We start from the raw sequence: 24,057 nt of genomic DNA, 5'->3' as shown, positions 1-24,057 counted from the left end.
GGGTGCTTCAGCCCCGGAGCAGCCACCGGGCTGGTGCCTGTTCCTGTGGGTACGTCTGCACTGAAACCAAAGTCCCACGGCTGGCCCGGGTCACTTGACTCAGGCTCGTGGGGCTCGGGCTGCAAAACTGCAGTGGAGACATTCGGGCTCGGGCTGGCACCTGGGCTCTGAGACGCCACGGGGGGGGGGGGAGGGTCTCAGAGCCTGGGCTCCAGTCCAAGCATCTCCGCTGCGATTTTACAGCCTCCCCCCACCCCCCAGCCCCAGCCCGAGCCAGCTGATCCGGGCGCTGAGACTCAGGGCCATGGGTGTTTTTATCGCAGTGTGTCCATGCCCTGGGTGTTACTCCTCAGTCCTTACTGGCGCTGGCCATTCCTCCCCATTTACCCTCACGTGGGAACAATGAGAGCCCCCGGACCTCGCTCATCAGCCACAGATCTCAGGTGTCCTTCTCCTACGCACCCCTCCTCCATGGCTGAGCAGAGTGATGGGCTCATGTCCCGTTCGCCGATCTCACCTTTCCAGCCCCCTTTCCTCGCGAGCCTGCGGCTGCATCTTTCTGTAACCACCTGGCTCAAGGGCCCCCTGGGGAAACGCCTCGGTCAGCACCGTATGGCCCAGCTGGTCCCTGGAGTGGGAGGAACGTCCTTTCCCGTGCTCTGCGAATGCAGCGCTGGTGGAAGGGGCTGGGGCGGCAGCCTGGGGACTGAAGTGCTCCATGTATCGGGAGAGGTGGTCCCTTGGAGTCAAGGCTGAGGCCTGGGGCAGGTCAGGGGCATTGGTCCTGCCAGTGCCCCCACTGGGCCTGTTCTGGGGAGAACGCTATTTGGGGGCTGATCTGGCCCCCCTCAGCACGGTACCCAAGTCTCTCACAAGGGTCCAGTTTGCCCTGGCAGTTCTCCAGCGAGGTCGGGAAAGCACTGTGCTCCCTGCTTTGCGGATGGGGAGCTGGGCCTCCGAGGGGTGAAGTGACTCAGCCGGGGCCACTCGGGCAGTCTGTGGTACAGCTGGGAATAGAGGTGGTCTCGGCTCCCTGGCCCACCACTGCTCTCAGCCGTGTAAGGATCACCCAGCCAGACTCTGCCCTTAGGCAGATGGCTGGATGCTCCCAGAGCGTGCCAGGGGAGTCGAGTGGGAGCAGATCTCGGGGGGTGCGGGAAAAGAGCCAGCCAGGAGGCGAGGCAGGTTGGGAGAAGATGTCTTGGGATAGATAATGGAGGAAGGGCTCCAGCAGGGGCTGGATGGGGGAGGCGATGCTGGAAGTCAGGCAGTTGAGGGCGTGGGAAGGGGATTCAGCATGTGGGGGAGAGTCAGGGCAGCTGCTGGGGGTCAGGGAAGGCTGGGGAGAGGGTTTACAGGGACCCCAATGGAAGGGTTGGCCCAGCTGCGACAGCTTGTGACAGTCCCCTCCTGCCATTCTGCGTGATGGATCCAGGGAACGCGGGCACCCCCTTTACCTGAGATTTTAATCTTCTTCACCGTCTTGTTTGTGTTGTTTGTCACGTGGACGTTGACGTTGATTGGCTCACCATGATAGTAAATCTGCAGGAACAAGGGCCCCGGCCTCTGTCAGCAGCAGGCAGGTGGGAGGGGGCTTCCTGGCTGTGCAGGTCAGGGCACCCCCCCCAATCAGGGGGTGGCTTGGGGGGCTACCCTCATACCAAAGTTTATTAACAACAACCCACAGAAGGTCTCCCCCCAGCGAGAGCTGTGCGGGGATCAAAAAGCCGGGGTCTCTGCCAACCCTTTGCAGTGTCGGTTCACCCGGCCCCCATCCCAGGGCTGCACTTGGTGCTGAGTTAAATGCGGGGGGCGTGAGGCCTTCCATGGCGTGGAACCCGTTTGCACCTGCTGTGAATTTGGGCACCAGGCTATTTCCCCGGTATTTCCCTTGGGACCTGCTCCTCGCTCTAAGGGCCCAGGGCAGCCGTTAGGCACCAGCATGAGGGCCCCACGCGGCCGAGCAACACAGCAGCCCCAGGGAGAAGCAGGGGGTTGTCGTACCTCCTTGTCCAGGGATGCCTCCAGATGCAGCGGCTTGTCAGACATCAGGAACTGCCTGGTGGTCTCCGCCATGGGCTGCGGGCCCGGTCTCTCCGGCGCGTACTGCACTTTGCGGATCACCAGGCGCACGGAATTTCTGCCGGGACATATGGCGGCAGAGGCTGAGCCCGAGCCTGCGGGGATCTGCCCTGGGGTGCCAGCAGGCTTCCCTGGCACCCCAAACTCGGATAGACCAATTAACCCTGCCATCCACCCTCTGGGGAGGGGAGGGGGAAGCATTTTAACCACCTCTTCCTGACGGAGGGACTGAGACCCAGATCCAGGGGTGGGATTAGAATGACATGGGGCCTGATCCAGTCCTGCCATGGCACCAAGAAATCAAAGGGCCCCTCCATCTCCCTCTCCCACTCCCCTCTTTCCTGGCAGTGCCTCAGGGCTCCACGAGCCCCTTCCCAGCCCAGGCTGGCTCCATGGATCCCGCCTTTATCCAGTCACAGGGAGAGAGGTGAAGTGACTTTTTAGAGGCAGTGCTAAGGACAGAACCCAGGCATCCTGGCACCCACACTCCAGCTCTAACCACTAGGCAACTCAGTCTTTTGGCTTGTCTCAGGTCACAGCACATCAGGACCTTGCTCGGGGTGAATGAAATACGAGGTTCCCTGTCACGACACGCCCAGAAACACCAAGACGGTCCCATCGAAAAGGGCCAGTGGCATCTCCCCCAGTGTAGGAAACGGTGCCTCAGGAGAGCCTCCGAGGTCTATGTGCAAGTCGCTCCGCCTTTGGCCACCAGATGGTGCACCTGGCTTTCTCACCCAGGGCCAAGCCTGTGTGGAGTCAGAGAACGCCCCGTTTCCTTCCCGCTGTCAGGCACCTTGGAAAAGGGGGTGCTTCTCCGCTGTTCCCTGAGAGCAGCAGGCTGCTGGAAGCCCCTAGGAGCCATGAGCCACTGAGCTGGGTTCAGCGTTGGCTAGAGCGAGGATCAGTTCACCCAGACTACCCTGGGACCTGTCACAGCAGCTAACCTGGGCCCAACCTCACCGAGAGTGGGATGGGAGGGGAAGGGGCCTGTGTCTTTGCTTTTCACACATTAGCAGCTGGCTTGGAAGGATTCGATTTTTATCTGTCAATTTCACTGGACACACACAAACTAACACGAAAAGATTTCCAGTTGGCAACAATCAAAACTTACAGCTAGGCAAAGAAAGAGAAAGGCTGCTGGAGACCCTCGAGTTTTAGACATGATTTGGGTTTTAATATGCCTAACGCGTGATCTTTTTGGAATCGCGGCATCTGTTGGCATCACATAACTATTGTCTGAGCCCCCAGAATTTCCTGTAACTGTGAGAATTTAAATAGATCAAAATCGGGAAAAATGCTTGGAAAGAAACACCAGTAATATCCATCCAAATTGGAAAAAATTAAAAATCGAATTCTGCCAAGCCTAATTACGAGCACGAGGAAACCATAGGGACACAGCAGGCTTTCAGATCAGCCTGTTAATGAACGTACAAACACCCAAAGCTAGCTACATCCCCATTGGCTCTGGTGGCTTCTGCAATAGTGAGGCCCACTAGAGGGTGCTCAAAGTATTTAAATACTACCCAATTCCTATGCGCTTCGGTGGGTTGGCACCCACTATTACTGACATGTGCCAACCCCCCCCCCCAGGTACCTCAGTTTCCCCATCTATATAACAAAGAGGATAAAACATCTGTCTGGCAGCCTAACAGACACACCATGCCACAAGTGGGGACCAGAGCCTAGAACCTCTGGAGACGGAGGCCTGGGCAGGTACTACCTGAGCTTAATGACTCTCTGACGTGGGGTGCGGGGGAGCCTGTGAAGCCAGCCATGTTTCCGAGGTGGGCACAGCTTCCGTGCCGCCCGGTGGGGTGCCAGTGCTGAAACTCACCGGCTGTTCTCCCTCAGTGCATCTGCTCCGTCCCCACCATACCCCTAACAGGAGCTCTCTGACTAGCACTTCTACGAGGGTCCACGAACCATCCCCACCTGGCCCCAAGTGCTGTGCTCCCTGATTGTCAGTGGGAGTAATCTCCGGGCTAGCGATCCACTGGGCAATCCAACAAGGGCCGCGAGGGGTTAGTGCAGGGCCCTGCCCCCACCTGCATGCAGCATGCCCCTCCAGGAGACCTCGGAGGGGCTAGATGCTACCCCAGAGCAGGGCACACCCAGAGACCCTCTGTGCCCCCTGCGGGCTGAGGAGCTCCTGCAGAAGCTACGGTTAAAGCACACTGCTGCTGCATGTTGCTGGGTGGGGGACAGGAGATGCTCGAGGGGATGACGGAGTTAGCCTCCCATGGCTGTTCAGCGGAGGGGGCAAACGTTCCCAGTCCCTGCCCATCCGCGAGCGTCGGGATGCCCTGCGGACGAATGGGAACCAGCCGCCCCAGCGTTACAGACCAGGGGCTGGCATGGCGAACGAACGCAGCTGGGGCCCATGCTGCCATGCGGGCGGTTGGGATCCAGACCCCAGCTCCGGGAGGAGCAGGCCAGACTTGGGTGGGAACTTCGCTCCTCGCCCCAGCTGGGGGACACTGCCGGCAACAGCTCTGCTGCTCCATCAGGGCCGCAGCACCGACTTCCCCAAGAGCTGATTTCTGAGGCCTGTTCTCAGCTGGCTGAACCGCTCCGTCCCCTGGCTCTGTGTCCTCTCCCCAGTGCCGCCGGGTGGCGTCAATACAAACATCGCTCCGTTTACCTCTTGTGGATTTTCTCCTCCAGGTTCTCCGCACAGAAAGCTTTCACCTCGTAGTCAACGCCACAGGCCTACAGAGCAGAACAAAGTGGGGTAGGAAGCTGGGAAATCATGTCTCCTGGCCCTTCCTTATCTCCCCAGCGGGGTCTAACGGCTTTGACATGTCTGTACGCGGTAAGGTGCCAGCTGGAGCGTGTGTGTGTGCCACTCTGCGCTCCTGGACCGGTTGCATGCACCACTATCCTCTATTTGAAGGCCTCAGAAATAATCAACTGTATCATAGCCCCCATACTGCCAGTGGAGATTCTCCCTTAGCGCATGTGGCAGGGGTGTCTGGGCCTTTCAAACAAAAGGATCTGAGTTCTAGCCTGAGTATTATCACGAAGTTCCAAGCAGTTAGCCCACTTATGAATCCTAGGTATTATAACATCTCCATCTGAGCTGTGGTCTCATAGCAATCGCTAAGATCAAGTAACCAATTCCCATTTCCACATGCTCCTACCCTTCCACAAAGCTCATCCTCTGGGCTGACATGTTCAGGCTCTGGTCTCAGTGTAAAGGGTCATTTTTCGGGAGGGAGGAATGTGGGGGAATTGGAGCAGAATCCCCATAGCTGGTTTGCAATGGTGAGCGAGTGGAGAAAACTCGACTTTCCCCCAGGGTAGAAGAATTCCTGCCACTCTTTGCCACCTGCCATGGAGGGTGCCAGACAAGAAGCACCTGAAAATCAGGCTGGTGGAAGGTGAAAACTGGAGTACAGACAATGGGGTGAATGCTACCGTGCTAAGTGAAATGGAGTTTATTACTGTGGGCTCATTAATATGCATGCAGAGACCGGACAACCTCGGGTTGCCAGGGGCTGTTCTTGTCGAAATTGACCCTCCTTGCTCAGCAGATCCACCTGTTGTGCGTGTCAGAGCCAGAGCTGCTGGCTTTAGTGGCCACAATAAATCTGGGCCCCCTTTAGCTTTGCAGACCAAGCAGGACTCTGGGAGAGGAAGCTGGAGTCTGTTTCTTTTGGGGCATTAATGGAATTGTTCACAGTCCTCCATTTACAGGGCCATTCTGCAAGTCCAGGAAAGCAATGGGCTCATGTGGGGTAATTAAGGGTGTCTTTTGGCCTGTGGACCATTTATTTGGTTATGAAGCATAAGAAGGGAGGAACCCAGCTTGACTCTCAGATCCCGGGGGAGCTGGCAGGGATGGCAGCACTGGGGATCTCTGTACTATGTAGCGACTTCAACGTTGTTCCGCCAGCGGAGCTGGGCCAGGATGATACTCCCAGTACTGAGAGTCCCTTCGCAGAAATCTTTTTGTTTGAAGCTGGTCTGGAAAGGACTGAGACACAATAAATGAGGAGCCCTCCCCCCCCTTTGCCTTTGGCTTACAGCCCCTTTTCAGAAGAGAGCCACCTCTTTAAGGCCACCTCATTATCCCCTGGAAGCTAGATGGAATTCGCTCCATGCTCTTCAGACACCTGAAGAGCTCCGAGTGGCGCGAGACAGCGCCATCGCTCCGAGACGCTGCCGCCCATTGCTGGGGCACTTAGAACGTCTGAGCCAGCCCAGGCCTTCTGGAGAGACCTCCGGGATCGGAGGAGTCCGGCTTAGCTATCGCAATGTCTCTGCGGAGATGGGGAGAAGCTGGGAGCTACTGACCGACAGAGAGGACACAAACAAAGTTACCTTCCCCGTGTCCTCCGGTCCAGGCTGCAGCGTGACGGAACATGGCAGGTTGGGAGGGATCTGAAACAGAAATCAAGGGCAGGGTTGGATTGTAACCAGGGGTAGCCCACGGAAGAGACCAGGTACCTGCCTGCTCCACACACACTCACTATACCGTAGCCTGGGACTCTAGTGATCTACCTTGGAAGGATGAAGGGCTCAGCCGGCCTCCTGGGGTTACTTGAACCTGCACATCCAGGGTGTCTCAGTGTCCCAGGTTGGAGCAGGGTTGAATTTGGGGGCATGAAGGGTGAGTTACACCAGGGGAGAATTTGGCCCCCATTCTGAGTGGCCCAAACCTGGGAGGTGCTGAGGCCTCCTGCAGGATGTTGTGCGCTCCCGTCTCCAGCTGAGGGCAGGTGCTTGGCATCTCCCAGGAGATGCTCAGCCCCTTGGAGTACTGGAGTCAAAAGCAAGAGACAACCTGGCCTGCATCCATGTCCCGGCTACTGAGGGTTGCTGTAGCCGGCCCAGCAAGCTGGGGTCAGACGGCTCCTTAGAGAGCCCTGGCAACTCCCGAGTGTTTCCTTTCCCTGCCCTCTGCAGAGAAGCCCCACACACATACCAGTGGGCTGCTTTCTGCCCTGCTGCTATCCCCAGTGACCTGCACAGGTTCTCACTGCACCTCAGTGTGCAAACGGTTCTGTGGCTAAGCCAGGGGTGATAGGCGAGCCCACAGCTTGCAGGGACTGACCCAGAGACCTCTTGGTGCCAGCTAACAAAGTCTCAGAGGGTGCAAAGAGTTTGACAGGGTCCCCTGGGTCAGATAGATGCAGTGTAATTCACTAAAAGGTGGCTTGCGACATCTCCACGAGTCACGGTAATCACTGTGAAATGTGTGTATTTAGAAGTTGTGTGTCTCCAGTGAAAAGGAAGGCAGGAAACCAGGAAGTAACAGACGCTTCCCTCCCTGTGTGGTCACAAGTGTATTGGGCATTGCACGTCTCACAACGGACACCTGTTTGCATACTGCACCAAGCGCTCGTGAACAGACTGTGAAATCTTCAAGGGGGAGCATTTACATGGAGAACAACCAGCAGGAGGGGATCCTGCTCAGGAGTAAAGACATCAGATTGCTGGAGTATCTATGGGAATGCAGAGACATGCCCTGAATCTTTCATTGAGGAGGCTAGCGGGCAGCATGGACTTCTCTCATGAATGGGAGATGACAGCTGAAGAGCTCTGAAAGGCTGGAAGGACCTCCGGCGAGCAGTAGTTAAGTAAGACTAGGCTCTAGGAGGAGTGTTATGATTTGATTGTAGATATAAAGATGAGCTTCCAATACTCCTACTGGTGGTTACTTGGGTCTCTATACTGGTAAATAAGTGTTTCCTTGTTTTCACTGTAAACTTATCTAAGAGCTGGGTGTTAGCAGAGCAGGGACCTGAGGAGGAACTGGTAAGTGGGGGTGTCCTGCTCCTTTGGAATCAGCATACCAGGGGCTGGATGCTCCAGGGGGTGCTCGAAGGACTCGGGGATTGGGGTGCACCTGTCCCTGCGTAGGCCTAGAGGGGCGGGATTGAGTTGCCCATGGCCCGTGGGGCTAAGGAGCTGACCCCTGACAGGCACAGACAGGCTTCCTCATGCTAACGGCCGGTGGCAGTGACCCCGGGAAGCATCACAGGGAACATTCTGCATGAGCTGGAGACCTTGGGGCCACAGCCTCAAATCCCCCAAGCCCAGCTCTCCCTCACCCCTAGGGGCTGCTAATGAAACAGCATCACGGCAACAGCAGTTAAACTGCATGGCCCATGTGACGAGCGTGCTGGGCAACGCCAGCTGAAGGGCGACAGACGCCGCCGGCACGGCAGGCCCCTCTCCGTTTGCGACGGCTGACCCAGGGGAGGAGCGGATCCTTGCCCCAGCTGAGATGAGCGGACAAGGCACTGGGACCTACAGAAGCAGCTCCACGGCTCAGCCACTAGAGGGCACAATTATCCACAATTTAGCCACAACAGGCCAGATCCCACCGGCTCCTGTAAGTAGACCCACAACCTCTGGCTGAGTTACTGGCATCCTCAAATCATGGGCTGCAGCCTTCGCGCTCCAGAGACTCCACCATTTCCACTAGTTTAAACCTGCAAGTGACCCGTGCCCCAGCTGCCGAGGAAGGCGAAAACCCCTCAGCGTCTCTGCCCATCTGACCTGGGGGGACATTCTTTTCCGACCCCAAAAATAGGGCTCAGTTAGACCTTGAGCATGTGAGCAAGTCCCACGAGCCAGACCCCTGGGACAGAACCTCGCCCACCGCCGAAATCCGGCCACCTCGGAGGGGGAACACAGCACACGCAGAACAGCTGCGTGAAGAATGCTGTAGCCAACGGAAAGCACAGATGGGAGAGGGGGAAATGTAGACAGGCAGAACAGAATTACCTGAGTAGACGTTATCCAGGGTGTTGGAGCTGAATCTCTTACCAAACATGCCATGTGGTATTTAATGATCAGGAATAGCAAGACCTCAGTGCCCGGGGCTCATCTGATAGGACTTCCGAAGCACAGCACCCCCTAGTGCCACGCTGGGGCACTGGTCCTGCCGTGACTCAGAGGGAAGAGCACCCCCTACTGACTCACCAGCACCACCCTGCATATTCCTCACAGGCCTGCCCTCCAAGTACTGACCTACCCCACGCCTGCTTAGGTGAGCGTAAATCAGGCCTGGGGCAACCAGAGACACCCCAACATAAAGGCCACTTTTGAAATTCTGTCTCTAAATGATCACGGTCACCCCGGATATCGGTGTGAGAGCCAGGAGCAGAACCCTGGAGTCCTGCCTGCCATGCCAGTCCAGCGCCCAGAGGGCACAGAGCGAGCGGCTGCACCGACAGTCACAACAAGGGCCCTGCTGTCAGACCAGTGCACCGCGCTACAAACCATCCCTGCTCGAAGGTTTGCTGCTGAGAGGCAGCACAAGCTCCCTTCCCGAGAGCCTGCAGGTGCTAGTCGTCCCTTTCCACCTGATTTCAGTATCCAAGGGAAGTCACCACAACATCCTCCTTCAAAGCTCACCTTCGCCACGATTCCTACAAAACTCTCAGCCAGCAGCCATTCAGCTGGCGTGCTGTGCCTGATTATGACACTGAGCATAACTGTCTCTGTTCCCTGGCGCTCCCCCGTCTTTCGGTTGTCAGCTCTACTCTCTGGTCTTATTATTGTTTGTAGTCCGCATGCACCTAGGGGGCTAGTCAACGGGCCAGGACCCCGTTGTGCCAGGCACTGCACAAACACAGAACGTCTCTGCCCCAAAGAGCTTCCAATCGGTCTCATAGACTCATAGACTTTAAGGTCAGAAGGGACCATTATGATCATCCAGTCTGACCTTCTGCACAATGCAGGCCACAGAATCTCACCCAGCCACTCCTGCGATAAACCTCTCACTTATGTCTGAGCTACTGAAGTCCTCAAATCGTGGTTTAAAGACTTCAAGGTGCAGAGAATCCTCCCGCAAGTGACCCGTGCCCCACGCCAAAGAGGGAGGCGAAATCCCCCTAGGGCCTCTCCCAATCTGCCCTGGAGGAAAATTCCTTCCTAACCCCAAATATGGCGATCAGCTGACCCCTGAGCATGTGGGCAAGATTCACCAGCCAGACACCCAGGAAAGAATTCTCTGCAGTAATTCATATCCCACCCCATCTAACATCCCATCACAGGCCATTGGGCCTATTTACCACTAATAGTCAAAGATCAATTAATTGCCAAAATCATGTTATCCCATCATATCATCTCCTCTATAAACTTATTGAGTTTAATCTTGAAGCCAGATAGGTCTTTTGCCCTTACTGCTCCCCTTGGAAGGCTGTTCCAGAACTTCACTCCTCTGATGGTTAGAAACCTTCATCTAATTTCAAGTCTAAACTTCCTGATGGCCAGTTTATATCCATTTGTTCTTGTGTCCACATTGATACTGAGCTTAAATAATTCCTCTCCCTCCCTGGTATTTATCCCTCTGATATATTTATAGAGAGCAATCATGTCTCCCCTCAGCCTTCTGTTGGTTAGGCTAAACAAGCCAAGCTCCTTGAGTCTCCTTTCATAAGACAGGTTTTCCATTCCTCGGATCATCCTAGTAGCCCTTCTTTGTACCTGTTCCAGTTTGAATTCATCCTTCTTAAACATGGAAGACCAGAGCTGCACACAGTATTCCAGATGAGGTCTCACCAGTGCCTTGTATAATGGTACTAACACCTCCTTATCTCTACTGGAAATATCTCGCCTGATGCATCCCAGGACCGCATTAGCTTTTGTCACGGCCATATCACATTGGCGGCTCATAGTCATCCTGTGATCAACCAATACTCCAAGGTCCTTCTCCTCCTCTGTTACTTCCAACTGATGCGTCCCCAGCTTAGAACTAAAATTCTTGTTATTAATCCCTACATGCATGACCTTACACTTCTCACTATTAAATTTCATCCTATTGCTATTACTCCAGTTTACAAGATCATCCCGATCTTCCTGTCGGATATCCTGGTCCCCCTCTCTATTGGCAATATCTCCCAGCTTTGTATCATCCGCAGTCTTTGTGTGTGTGTGTTTGTGTGTGTGTGTACAGCACCCAGCACAGTGAGGGCTTGATTGGGTTATTATAGATTGATTAATATAAATAGTTATCTTGTGTCTCTCTTCACACGGACAGCCTTTAGTGGGTGCAGGGAACGGTCCTGAAGGGAGCTGCTGAGATGCCAGTAAGTGGGTGAGGGACAGAAAGGAGAAGGGTGGCTCCTGGTTGGTTGGAACTTATCCCCCTCTGCTCGGTTCCAGCTCATTTCTACCTCGTCGTTTTATGTCCCGTTGGCACGTCCTGTTGTGCCACATCATTCCCTGCCACAGCTCAGTCCACTCCCAGTGTCTTTTCATGTCATGGTCTGTGTCGCGTTCTGGGCCACCTCTCGATCCCCAGCCTGTCGCCTGTCTACATTCCCGCATGCCACTCCCTTCCGCGATGCATCACTTCTCCCAGGTTTCTCAGGGACGCAGATGCGTCCGAGGAGTCTTCCTTTGGGGCTGCTGATTACAAGTCCCTCGGATAAGAATGAAGCTGAGCCATCCCTGATGAGATGCTGTGAAACATGCTTCCCGCAGCTTCTCCCACAAGTCCGACGACAAACCCACTTCTCTAGATACAACTTAATGGGACTAAAAAATTAGAGTGACTAAGGCTGAACTGAAACAAAATTACCAGTGGCAAAAGGTGAAAGAACTGACCTCCCCAACCAGGTCGAGGCAGCCTTCTCTCTGTAGCATGCAGAGTCCTGAAATCACAGAGGCTCCGCCTCACCCTAACCTCCTCCTGTGCTCAGTACTTACGTGGCTCCTATCACCCTTGTGTCTGAACACCTGACAATCATTAATGTTTTTATCCTCACTCACTTCCCTAGGAGGCAGGGCAGGGCCATTGTCCCCATTGTACAGATGGTAAACTGAGGCACAGAGAAGCTAAGGGACTGGCCCAAGTGCGCACAGGAAGTCTGTGGCAGAGCAGGGACTTGAATCTAAGTCTGGCACTCTAACCACTGGGCTGTCCTTCCTATCCTTGCTCACTAATTCCATAGCCAATTGGAGTAGGGACTGTCTTGTATAGATCCAGGGTAACATTTTCTAAGGGTCCTATGTGACTAAGGAGCACAAGTCCTGTTGACTTTCAATAGAATTTAGGCTCCTAAATCACTTGGGCACTTTTGAAAGTGTTACCACAGTGCCCAGCACAATGGGGACATTATTCCTACTGGGGCTCTGGGCATTACTGTAACACAACTAACTCATCCTCATGACTATTAGTCAATTTCTAGTCAGTTTCACTTATTGGTTTTCAGGTACTAGAGTATGAGATGGGGAATTGTCAGGTTTAAATGGAGGGTGTGGGGTGGGAACCATTTTCACTGAAATGAAGAAACCATCAAAAACTTTCTGTTCAGATTAGGCTTTGCAACCCTCCCTACTTTTAAAAAGAAACAAACAACCCTCCCTCCCCTCAATTCAGGATCTAGTTTAAAGCGAGCAGCCCTTTAAATATCCCAAACCCAAGAGGTTATCAAATGTATAAACACATTTTTAATCTGTGGGATGCAGAGGAATTAATGTTGTTTTACAAGGGCATGGGAGTGTTTACAAATCTGGTGATCCCGGGGAGCTTAGCGGCAGCTTCACTCATGGGAAATCTTGCTGCTTTGCTTTCCTGCTCTGCCGGGGTGGAGCCGAATGTGCTCGCCGGCTGCGCACAGCCTGCCATCTTAAACCACTACTTCACTGTCCTCCTCACCACACTTTGCCAGCAGGCCTAGGACAGTCAGGCTGCTGATGGGCAGAGACCACAGCTCGTCCTGCCAACCAATACCCGGCTGCCCGGGGAGGCGAACCCACGGCCCCTCCCCTTGTGCCGGAGGCCCCTCCCCTCCCCTTCCCTTCTGTCCCCCCTTCTACCTCCCCCTCCCGCACAGGAGCCCAACGCACCCCCACCGCGGCACCCTGGCCCTAGCGCTGGATGGCCGGGGATGAGGCCCCAGCAGAACTGGCGCATCACAGCCGCAGTGCCCGGAGCCCCCGGGGGGCGTGGCTGCCGCACCCCCAGCCCCAGGCCGCCCCCAGAGCCGGTGCTCGCGCAGCCAGCCCCAGAGCACCGGGCAGGCAGCTCGGCCCAGCACCAGCTGCCCTGGGGGCCCCGAGTGGCTGCACGGGGAACGGGGCCATGGTAGGCTGTTTGGGGAGGCACAGCCTCCCCTTGCCTACGATGCCCGCCGCCCATGGGGCTGGTCCATGGCTGGGTCTCTTCCATGACTGAGTCTCCTTGGCACTATGGTGATACAAATAATAATTCACCCTTAGAACAAGCCCTTTCCCTTTACGCAGTCTATATCACTTTGGTACCTAAGCACGGCTTTCTCTCCTATTCCACCGGCTATTACAATCTGTAGCATTTAATGCAAGGGTGGGCAAACCACTTTAAGCCAGCCCGCGAGTTCCTGCTGGGGAGCGGGGTCTGGGGCTTGCCCCGCCCCGGAGCTCCAGCCGGGATGCAGGGTCGGGGGCCGTACCACGCGGCTCCCAGAAGCAGCGGCATGGCCCCGCTCAGGCTCCTACGCACTCCAATGGCCCCCTCTCGCTCTTCAAAAGAAAGGACATGCCACTGCTTCTGGGAGTCGCTTGAGGTAAGCACCACCTGGAGCCTGCACCCCTGAGCCTCTCCGCACGCCCCAACCCCCTGTCCCAACCCTGATCCACCTCCCGCCCTCCGAACCCCTCGATCCCAGCCCAGAACCCCCTCCGGCACTCCAAACCCCTCATCCCCAGCCTCACCCCAGAGCCCTCACCCCCCCGCCCCCGCAACCCCACCAACCCCCTGCCCCAGCCCAGATCCCCCTCCCGCCCTCCGAACCTCTCAGTCCCAGCCTGGAGCCCCCTCCGACATCCCAAACTCCTCATCCCCAGCCCCACCCCAGAGCCCTCACCCCCCCCCACAACTCCACCAACCCCCTGCCCCAGCCCAGATCCCCCTCCCGCCCTCCGAACCTCTCAGTCCCAGCCTGGAGCCCCCTCCGACATCCCAAACTCCTCATCCCCAGCCCCACCCCAGAGCCCTCACCCCCCCCGCAACCCCACCAACCCCCTGCCCCAGCCCAGATCCCCCTCCCGCCCTCCGAACCTCTCAGTCCCAGCCTGGAGCCCCCTCCGACATCCCAAACTCCTCATCCCCAGCCCCATCCCAGAGCCCACACCCCCAGCCAGAGCTCTCACCCCCACCACACCGCCTCAATCCCCTGCCCCAGCCCAGAGCTCCCTCCCATACCCTGAACTCCTCATTTCTGGCCCCACCCAGAGCCTGCACCCCATCCCGCACCCCAACCCCAATTCTGTGAGCATTCATGGCCCGCCAGAAAATTTCTATTCCCCGATGTGGCCCTTGGGCCAAAAAGTTTGCCCACCCCTGATTTAGTGGCACCCCACAGCCTCCTTATCCCCTGGTTCAGGGAGCAGAAGAGGCTGCTGGTTACATTAAAGTTTCCCTGACTGCCCTCTCCTCTGTTGTGTTTGCAGGATTCTCAGACCAGTGCATGTTTTAGTGGCTCTAATGGGATGTCTGTGTGGTTACTGGAAGCTGTGAGAGCTATTTGATTGTGGAATAGTTTCCCCATGGAAGAGGCAGAAACCTCACCAGTTGAGTAATTGTGAGCTAGACTGAACATAGCACTGGAGAATATGCAGTAGGAAACAATCTTGGGCTAGACTAGATGTACTGAGCCAATGTGAGGCAGGGTATTGTTAAGGTCCCATCAGTGACTGCAGAATTTAAAAATGTATGTTACAAACAGTTCCTAGCTCTAAGGGTTGCAAAGAAAGCTTTCCCTATGTGGCCCACTGCAGCGCTGCCTTCCTGAATCTGCAGAGAGCCTGCAACCGCAGCTCTGACGACTGGCATGAGCTACCAATGGGGCATTTGCTCTGATGCAAAATGAGCATAATATAAACACTGTTAACCATCTCCCTGCTGCTGGCAAAGCAGAAACGTGCAGCTGCTCTGGGGTGGTGGGTAGAACATGGGATTGTGGGTGGGGGCTTTGATAGAGGTTATTTATTTATTTATTTTCGCCCCTAGCCTGGTGCCTGGGACTTGCTCCAGTTGAAAGCTCTTCAATTTGGGCTATCGTCTGTAATCCAGCCTATTAGCGCTTGGGCTGGTCAAAGGGTAGAGGGGCAAACAGAGTATATAAATCCAGAACCTGAGAAATCTAGATTTGCGGCCTGGCATGCATTTAGGCCTCATTTTCTTGTCAAATCCGCGAGTGAGAACGCTTAAAGCACCGTTTACCTGTGAATGACTTGTGGGTGGGGTATTAGCTGCAATGTGTAATTGCCCCGTGCGTGGCCCTGGGCTCTGTGTAACATTTATAACTGGGCAGTATTGCCGAAATGCTATTCTAGCGTGATTCTTTCTCAAAAGATGTAAGTCAGAAAAGGCTCTTCTGTGTGTGATTTCAATCTGACTCAAACCAGGAATGCCCAGCGATCTCCAGGAAAAGGCTTATTGTTTTTATTACTGACAAAATCTGGGCCCCGTTGTGCTACGTGCTGTATATACATGCAGTGAGAAATACGCCCTGCCCCAAAGAGCTGTCTAAATAGGCAAAGGATGGGAGGGGAAACCGAGGCATAGAGGGGCAATGTGACGTGCCCGTGGTCACCCAGCAGGTCAGCGGAGAGGCAGGAATAGAGACAGATCTTGTGATGCTCAGACCAGTATAGCCAAGCGCCTGCCCAGGCTCGGGGGAGGTAGTGGGTGCAACAGGAGCAGATGTTAGACCACTCCGTTGTAACTGGACATTTTTTCTTTTCGTCGGTTACTCTTTAATCAGTATGGGAAGTCGCAGGGAAGGCCACTTTGCTTCTCTAATTTTAGACCACATTTTCCGGCCAGCCAGCAAGCTGCTCCTTTTTGCATTCCCGACCCCAGAGAGAGCTCATTTCGCTCAGAGCAATTGCAGCCCGGTGCAGAGCACCTGTCTGAAACCGCTGAGCTGAGAATAACGATGGACAGTCAGAGAGGGGCTCTCAGCCAAGCGCTCCATAAACTTAGACGAAAAACTGCGTTATCAAGGGATCACGTCACCCTATCATCTAAACGCAGGCACCCCAGGCGTGGAAAGCAACAGCTTTTAAACAGCACACAGCAACCCTGCCCAGCAGCCTGGGACACGGCGGGAAAACGAATCCTGAATCCTATTGGGAGAATTTAAAGTCCAAAATGTAAATATAGATTTGTAGAGGCCAAGGCCAGACAGGAGCACTGGGATCATCTAGCCTGACCTCCTGCAGAGACCTGTATGGGCTCAATACAGCCGTTGTTCTTAGACTGCGTGAGCAGCTCTTAATGGACCAGGGCCAATTGTTGCTGGATCGGGCCCTTTGATGGGAGGAATTTGCACCTTCCCTGTATATGTGCAGCTCCTAGCACATTGTGGGTGAAACTTGTGGTCCCTTTTTTTCCCCCAGCACGGGTGGCAAAGCACCACCTACTGTGTTGCCAGGATCACTTCCTGCAGTGATCCGGAGTTTCCGTGGAGACATCTCATCCACGTTCCGATCTGGTCCAGCTCTGCCTTGGTTTGGGACGAAGGCGCCGCCCAAGGGGCAGGAGAGACAAAGGGGGACAAAGGACAATGAAATGGGAGGAACTCCTACCTCGAAAGTGAAGGGGTAGGCATGCTCGCCGAGCTTCTTAATCAGTCGCTCCTGGAGTCGCGTCAGGGGTTTCTTCTCCTCAGGGACCGGGGGGAAGGCCTGGATGTTGGCCACAAACAGGTCCTTCCGAAAGGTCAGTCCCAGCACGTCCAGATCCTCCCGTCCATAGCGGAAGGCGCAAGTCAGCGTGACAAAGACTGCGGGGACAGAAGGTATCAAACGGGAGAGATCAGCACCAATCCTCTCACCACCGTCAGCATCAGGCGACCGACAGACAAAGTGCTCTGCCCAAGTTCCCACAGGCAACGTGTGGCAAAACTGGCATCTGATCTTAGATCTCCTGCCTCCTACTCCACTGGCCTAGCCACAAGAGCAGGCCCATAAATGAGGAAGGAGGGTCTCCTGATTCCCACTGGTGTAACAGAGGAGGGTCAGGGCCACGGGCAGCCGCTAACATGGCAGGTTTTCGTGGGTTTGATGAAAGATTCACGTGCAGAAGCACTTTCATGTGTGTGCAGGGGGGGGAGAGGAACAGACGGAGCTGGCAGTCGAGACACGGGGGTGGGAACCTGGATTTAATGACACGAGTGGAGGGGCATTTGCTTCCGTCAATGTCTCACGGTACCATAGTCACACACAGAAAACGAAACGATCAAACCAAAGCCCCAGGAGAAAGAACTCGGACTAGGGGGATGGGACCCAGATCTGGGCGGCTGGCTCCATGCGGACTCCAGTCTCACTGGCCCTGCCGCCTGCAGCAAGGTCCGAAGGCCTAAATAACAGCCTCTCCTGCCACCTCTGGAGTGCGGGTGACGGTGGGGGCAGGAGGGTTCTGAATGATTTCAACCCCTCCTCCAAATTGTTTTAGAGCTGAACCTAGATCAGTCTCTTCCCCACTCCAGCACGTTGCTAGCAAAGCTGGGCGAACATCACCTTGTTCATTAGCTTGGACATTAGATCCCCATCCTTCTGCTGCTCTTGTCTCTCGTAGATTGCAGAGCAGGGACTGTCTCTATCTGTGTGCTCGGTATCTCTGTTCCAGCACAATTAGTGTTTCCATTACAGTCATGCCTAGAGAGCTGAACTGGGATGGAGGGCGCTGCGTCAGCCTGGCCTCTTGCCCACAAAAGCCCCGAGCACAGCGTCCATACAATACGAAAAGGACCCCGCACAATCCGGGAAAACAAAGGGAGAAAGTACAAAGCACAGGGGCTAGTCACTGTGCTCGGGGACGGGCGCGCTGCATAAAAACCTGAACAGAACAGACTAGTGCTAGGCGTCGCACGCACGTAGTAAGAGACAGTCCCCAATGCAGAGCGCTCGCAAGCTAAGAGGGGGTTAAAAGGAAATACCCTCCCTTGCCCTGTAGCACCCCCTGCTGGCTGAATGTGGTGCTGCAGGCACTCCCTGTCTCAGTTTCCTCCTCCAAAAGTCTTTCTGTCTCTCCTGTGGGGTTCATATGGCTCAGCTCTCCAAGTTCAGTTCCCTTTTGGGTAGCAAAAGTCCAAACAAACAAGAAGTTCTTTTGATCCACTTGGGTTCTTCAGCCCTCGCTTTGGGCTGAGCTCCCAGCCCATTCTGGGCTACCTTTGCATTTCTGTGCTCTGGGACAGAGTGCTGACTCCCGGGCTACCTCCCTTGAGTCACCCCCTGCCCCCCGCAAGACCCTGTTTCAGGGTCTTCCAAAGGCACCCAACTTGCTGCCTGAGGTTCCTCCTCTACTCTGAGTTTTCTTAGCTCTTTTAAAGAAATCACCCCACCTGGGAGAAGAGTGGGTGCTAATCTGGTACACGTAGGGCTGAGCCCAACTACCCTTAAAGGGCCAGCCAACCTGTGATACCCTGTCGCAGCCTGGCAGGTCCTTGCAGGCAAACCTGGCCTATGACTGAGCAGCTACCCATCAGCCTTGCCCCCAGCCTAGGGGCAGTTCATAATGGAGTTAGAGTGACTGACCCCAGCCGCAGAGGACTACTCAGACACAGGTGAAAGGAGAAGACCCAGGAGAGATGTGGTGGAGAGCTCCCTCTCTCTGGGACAGGCCTGGAGCAGGCAGACCGAGGCAGGCTGCAAGGACAGTATGAATCCTGCAGCAGGCCCTGGAAAGATAGCAAGATCCAGGCGGAGACAGCAGACAAGGCAGGACGCTCCTACATAAAGAAACCCCAGGGAGCAGGGTAGGCTGCTGTGGGAGGGAGCTTTGAGACGGGACTGGGAAGTGGACACAGAACTACTTCCATAGCCCCAGGGAGTGGAAGGATAATTTGGTTTTCATTTGGACCTTTTAGTTACCCTGAACGTTGTGACTTGGCCAGAGCGCTGAGTCCCAGAAGACCCAGTGAGAGGCAGGCAGCCTGTAGGAGGCGCTAGGGCCAAGGACACCAGTGACATTACACACACAGACACAAGGGGGTGCTCCAAGGGTAAGTGTGCCCTGTTGCACACCCCCGTTTCACAGACAGGAAAGTGTGAGGTTGCACAGGGGCACAGGGGAAGTCCCTGGCAGACTTGGGACTCAAATCCAGCTCTCCCCTGAGTTCTAGTCAAGTGCCTTAACAACCAAAGCAGCCTCCTTCTTTCTCTATGACCCAGGGCACAGTTTTCCAGCTGAATGAAATGCTTTGTACTCGCCAGTCTTCACAATCAAGACCCCTTAAGAGAACAGAATTTTAGTCTTGAGGTTTCCTGCCATCGCCACGTGGGGCCTTTCGGAGATGTGGTTAGTTGGAGGCAATCCCCCCCTCCCGCCTATTCTGCTAGGCTGAGATTCTCTGTGTGACTTCTTCCAGTAGAGGTGCTGAACACGGCTGCTAATCCCGAATGAGCCCTGCGCACCGGGTTGTCTCCGTGCTGTCAGGAGGTCCCTGGCCCACTTTGGTGCAGCAGATAACTGATCTACATGCACCCCCAGCGATATGTAGGAGCCATGGCTGTGCTTTTCTGTTGCCGTATAAAGCCAGCATGTTTTCAGTGGGGCTCCTGTTCCTTGCTGGTCAGTGTAACCTATGGGCTTGGAGAAGGGGACTGGAAAAGCGCATTAGGATGCCCTGGCAGAACAGGGGAGAGGCTGCTTTCCCCCATGTGGGTTTTGAAGCCCCAGTTAAACATGGCAGTCAGCTGGAATGAAATGGCAAAGCATTTACCTTTCCTTTCTTTTAAGTACTCCGGATCAACCAACACAACGCCATCTGAAAGAGAAGACAGGCAGAATTAGGAGGGAAACTCAGAGCACGAACTGGTCTCCCTTGCATTGGGGCCGGCGGGGAGAATCTCAGGTGTGTCCCGTAAACACAATTCCCTGGTGTCCCACAACATCCCGTCCTACAGATTATGAAAGTCCAGGTCTGCCTGTTCCCCACCAGCCTCACACACCATCTCCATCCATCTCAGTCATGCCCCCTCTCTCCTGCATGGGGCCCCGTCTCTGATCCAGCTCTCATTCCCCTTTGGTCCAGCTCTCTCCACTACACCAGAACCAGATCTAGAGATCCAAAAGGACTTTACAAGCATTAGGCCTCAGAACCTGTGAGGACGGGCAGTATTATCCTCACTTTGCAGACTGGGAAACTGAAGCACAGGGAGTTTTAAGGCCCAGATCTTCAGTGGTATTTAGGTGCCTAACTCCCATTGATTTCTTTAGAAGTTAGGAGCCTAAATACTTTTGAGGATCTGGGCTTCAGTGACTTGCCAGAGGTCTCACAAGTCAGAGCTGCGATTAGAACCAAGTTTCAGAGTAGCAGCCGTGTTAGTCTGTATTCGCAGAAAGAAAAGGAGGACTTGTGGCACCTTAGAGACTAACCAATTTATTTGAGCATAAGCTTTCGTGAGCTACAGCTCACTTCATCAGATGCATACCGTGGAAACTGCAGCAGACTTTATATATACACAGAGAATAGGAAACAATACCTCCTCCCACCCCACTGTCCTGCTGGTAATAGCTTATCTAAAGTGATCATCAGGTGGGCCATTTCCAGCACAAATCCAGGTTTTCTCACCCTCCACCGAGCCTTTGACACCCAGCCATGTACTCACTGGTGAGTGCATCGAGAGGCGTTTCTCTGCAGTAGCTCGTCTGGGAGACTATGGCTCACCTCTTTCTTGGCTGTGAATTCAAGCACGTTTCTTTGGGGCATGGGCTGTCTGCCACATACCAAACGGAGGATGACTGCCCTCCAGAGGCAGCTCCCATCGTGAGTGTCCCAGGGTTCTGCCAATTCTGCCTGACCCGCCATTATGCGAGGCTCCTTGATCCAACTGGCTGGACAGCCTGTGACAGAGGCACTGCGATTTACATGCCCAATCCACTTTATAGCAAATACTCAAGGAAAACTTCCCTCTACATGACCCTCATGAGCTCTAGGGTGTTTACCCTCTCCTTGCTCTCACTAACTTTACTGACGGTTAAACACACACCAGGCCAAAGCTACCACGGAAACCCAAGAGAGCTTGCACCAACCATCATCTTGGTCATCATCAAGGATTGAACTTGGGACCTCCCGAGCAAGAACCATGAGAGGCTAATGCTTGAGCCAAAGGACTGTAAGCCCTTAGGAGGGACCCGTAGCAGAGTTATACTCTCTGTGGACCCAGCCGCAAGGGGGACATGTAATCCACACTGAACAGTGGGGTGCATAAGGACTAAGCAGGAAAGCCCAGATCCTCAAAGGTATTTAGGTGCCCATCTCCCATTGATATTTCAGTGACAGCGAGGTGCCTAAATATCTTGAGGATGGGGACCAAAGTGAATAAAGGGGTGGCCTCCGGAGTAGAGAAAAGGTTCCTCTCTGCCAATGGGAATTAGGAAGCCGGGTGACAAAACACACTTCATAAACGTGACCCTCCCACTCGCGCAACACTGGGAGCAGCGAGCGCAGGTGGAATGCGCTGGGCCCAAAGAGAAATCACTCGTGAGGATCAAGTCCCATTGCCGAACGAACCAACTGAGCCCGTTCACCGGACAGCTGCTCTCCTCCCAGCAGCAGAGATGAGCCATTCGCACTCCCAGCTCCGCAGAATGCAGGGTTAGCGGGGAAAGGTTTGGCCATAGCAGAACGAGAGTCCATCCAGGCCTGGTATCCCTTCTGCAGGCCTGCTTTAAAGGGAGGAAACACTCCTGCTGGCCGTAGCAGGCTTTGAATCAGGCCCTGGGACAACAGTCCTCGATATGCACCTGCTAGACAACACCACACGGGTGCAGCGGGAAGGCTTTCTCCCTGACCCCAGCAGCTGATCCGTTGTGCCCTCCTCATTATAACACCGTCAAATCATCGTCCGTCAATCCCAAGGCCAGACGGACCAGTAGATCCTCTCATCTGACCTCCTGTGCAACACAGGCCAGAGAATTTCACCCAGTTACCTCTGGCTTGAGCCCAGTCACTTGGGCCGGACTAAAGCATCTCCCAGAAAGGCAGCCAGTGTGACTCTGAAGGCGTCAAGAGACGGAAAATCCACCCCTTCCCTTGGGAATTTGTTCCAGGGGTTAATCACTGTTAAACGGCCACACCTTCTCCGCTAGACTAGGGAGCCCTAGAGAACCCTGGACCCAGGCAGGTTGTTTGGCTCCTATGATTGTCTCATTAGTACTCTGTGGCAGCAGGTTCCACGGGTTAACATGCTGCACCCAAACGCTGCCTAGTCTCCTCTGTAAATCTGTTGCACCTTCCTTATTTCACTCCTAACAAAGCACTGCTGGGGATAAAGGCAGGGGCAGGACACTAAAGGAGGGCAGCATAGCAGGAGCATGGGAAGAAACGAGGTGTGAGATGTAGGCAGGACCGATCTGTGCCATGCCAGGACAGTGAGGACAAGCAGGCTGGATTGGGAGGAGGGCTCAGGGACCCAGCCCAGAGAGACCCCCACAACCCAGTTCTGGGGCGGATTTACAGCATGAAGGCATCTGCTTGCTGGTTGTGGTTTAGGGAAGGTGGCGTGTCCTCAGAACCACCCCAGCTGGAGGGTTTGGCCCAGTCTCTCTCTGCGCTCGTCACTCCTCCCTCGACACCTCTCCTGAGCCACACATCTAGCCAAGCTCATCTCCTCTACGCCTCTTCCCGCAAGAGCTGGAATCGCAGAACCCACCAGGGTCACTTGTCACCATCCCTTGGTGTGCCTTATCTCCACAGAGGGGCCAAGCCTATGGGCCGAATTTGAGTCACAGCCCTGCACTGGGACTCAGGAGAATGGGGCTCCATTCCCAGTTCTACCACAAACTCCCTGGGCGAGACCCTGAGCAGGCCCCTCAATTCTTCAGCTATAAAACGGGGACCAGGATCCGTCTTTTCTCCCACCCTCTGTCCATTTTGTCTGCTTAGCTGGTGAGCTCCGTGGGGACAGGGACTGTCTCCCACTCGGTATCTCTACGGCGTTGTCACCGAGTGTGGGGGAGTCCAGGCCCTGCACCCCTCTTCCTGGGATTCCCTGAGACTCTCAGCCAGCCAGTAAAATGGAAGGTTTATTGGACAACAGGAACGCAGTCCAAAACAGAGCTTGTGGGTACAACCAGGACCCCTCAGTCAAGTCCTTCTGGGGGAGCAGGGAGCTTAGACCCCAGCCCTGGGGTTCCCTGCGTTCCTCCACCCAGCCCCAAACTGGAACTAAACCCACCCAGCCGGTTCCCTGCTGCAGCCTCCGTCCACATTCCTGGCAGAGGTGTTACCTCCCCCTCCCGGCTCAGGTGACAGGCTCTCAGGTCTCCCATCCCCAGGGCACATCCCCAGGTCAACACTCCCCCCTCCCTGCTGCGTCACATCGTCACAGGCACCCAGCTCAAAGGGGCCCTGATCTCAGCTGGAGCTAGGGCTGGTCAAGGCACTCCATTGTACCTTTCTGGCTGGGAAATTGGGCTTGCCACCAACCAGTCCCTTTCACAGGGAGCTCCTGCTTTCTTTCTAGAGGTTTGATTTTTCATCAAACCACCAACAACCGGAGTGTTTTCAGGTTTTAGAGGAAAAGTCAAATTTTGCTGCTAAACAGTTTGATGAAAACTATTCCTGCTCCCCACCTCCCCCACATTTTCATCAGAAATCTCAGCCACAGGGCTTGCGGCTTCAAGCAACTTCACACAAGTGTACTAAGCACTTTACCCAGCAGGACTGCAAACTCCTTGGGGCAGGATCATAGCCTGGCATGTCTGTAAAGTCCTATGCGTGTTTATGGTGCTGATGGAGGACGTGAGGATGGACACAGCAGGGAAAGGCTGAGGCCCACCACCAGGAGATGCCGTGGAGTACCTCCGGGCTATCAATCTGGCGCTACCCACTCTAGGAAAGTATTGCAACGCACATGAATAAAAGCAAACAAACATGTCAGCCCGCGAAGGCCCTGTGCTCCAATCTGTGACTAATAAGGGGCAGCCATGTGCTGAAATTAATTAGTTTGTTGTGGGGAAGGGCAGGGGAAAGCTACATGAAAACAAAGCAGAAGAATCCATATCAGCAAAATTTA

General features: G+C 54.8%; 1 protein-coding gene across 4 annotated transcripts in view; it reads right to left on the bottom strand.

Moving 5' to 3' along the window:
- The window catches only part of ARRB1 (arrestin beta 1), a 179,690-nt gene that overhangs the window by 24,889 nt on the left and 130,744 nt on the right, over positions 1-24,057 (bottom strand). For all 4 annotated transcript variants that reach the window (XM_073333877.1, XM_073333850.1, XM_073333860.1 and 1 more), the window contains 6 exons: positions 19,758-19,802; positions 16,618-16,814; positions 6,409-6,468; positions 4,727-4,794; positions 2,005-2,140; positions 1,458-1,542 (listed from right to left, as the gene is read on the bottom strand). In XM_073333877.1, coding sequence (XP_073189978.1) covers positions 1,458-1,542; positions 2,005-2,140; positions 4,727-4,794; positions 6,409-6,468; positions 16,618-16,814; positions 19,758-19,802 — 591 coding nt within the window. The remainder of the gene's footprint in view (positions 1-1,457; positions 1,543-2,004; positions 2,141-4,726; positions 4,795-6,408; positions 6,469-16,617; positions 16,815-19,757; positions 19,803-24,057) is intronic.

This window comes from Lepidochelys kempii, chromosome 1 (assembly GCF_965140265.1).
Source record: "Lepidochelys kempii isolate rLepKem1 chromosome 1, rLepKem1.hap2, whole genome shotgun sequence".
In the NCBI taxonomy this organism is placed as follows: Eukaryota; Metazoa; Chordata; order Testudines; family Cheloniidae; genus Lepidochelys; species Lepidochelys kempii.
Note: the sequence above shows the minus strand (reverse complement) of the source record. Positions and strands in the feature narration are given on the sequence as shown.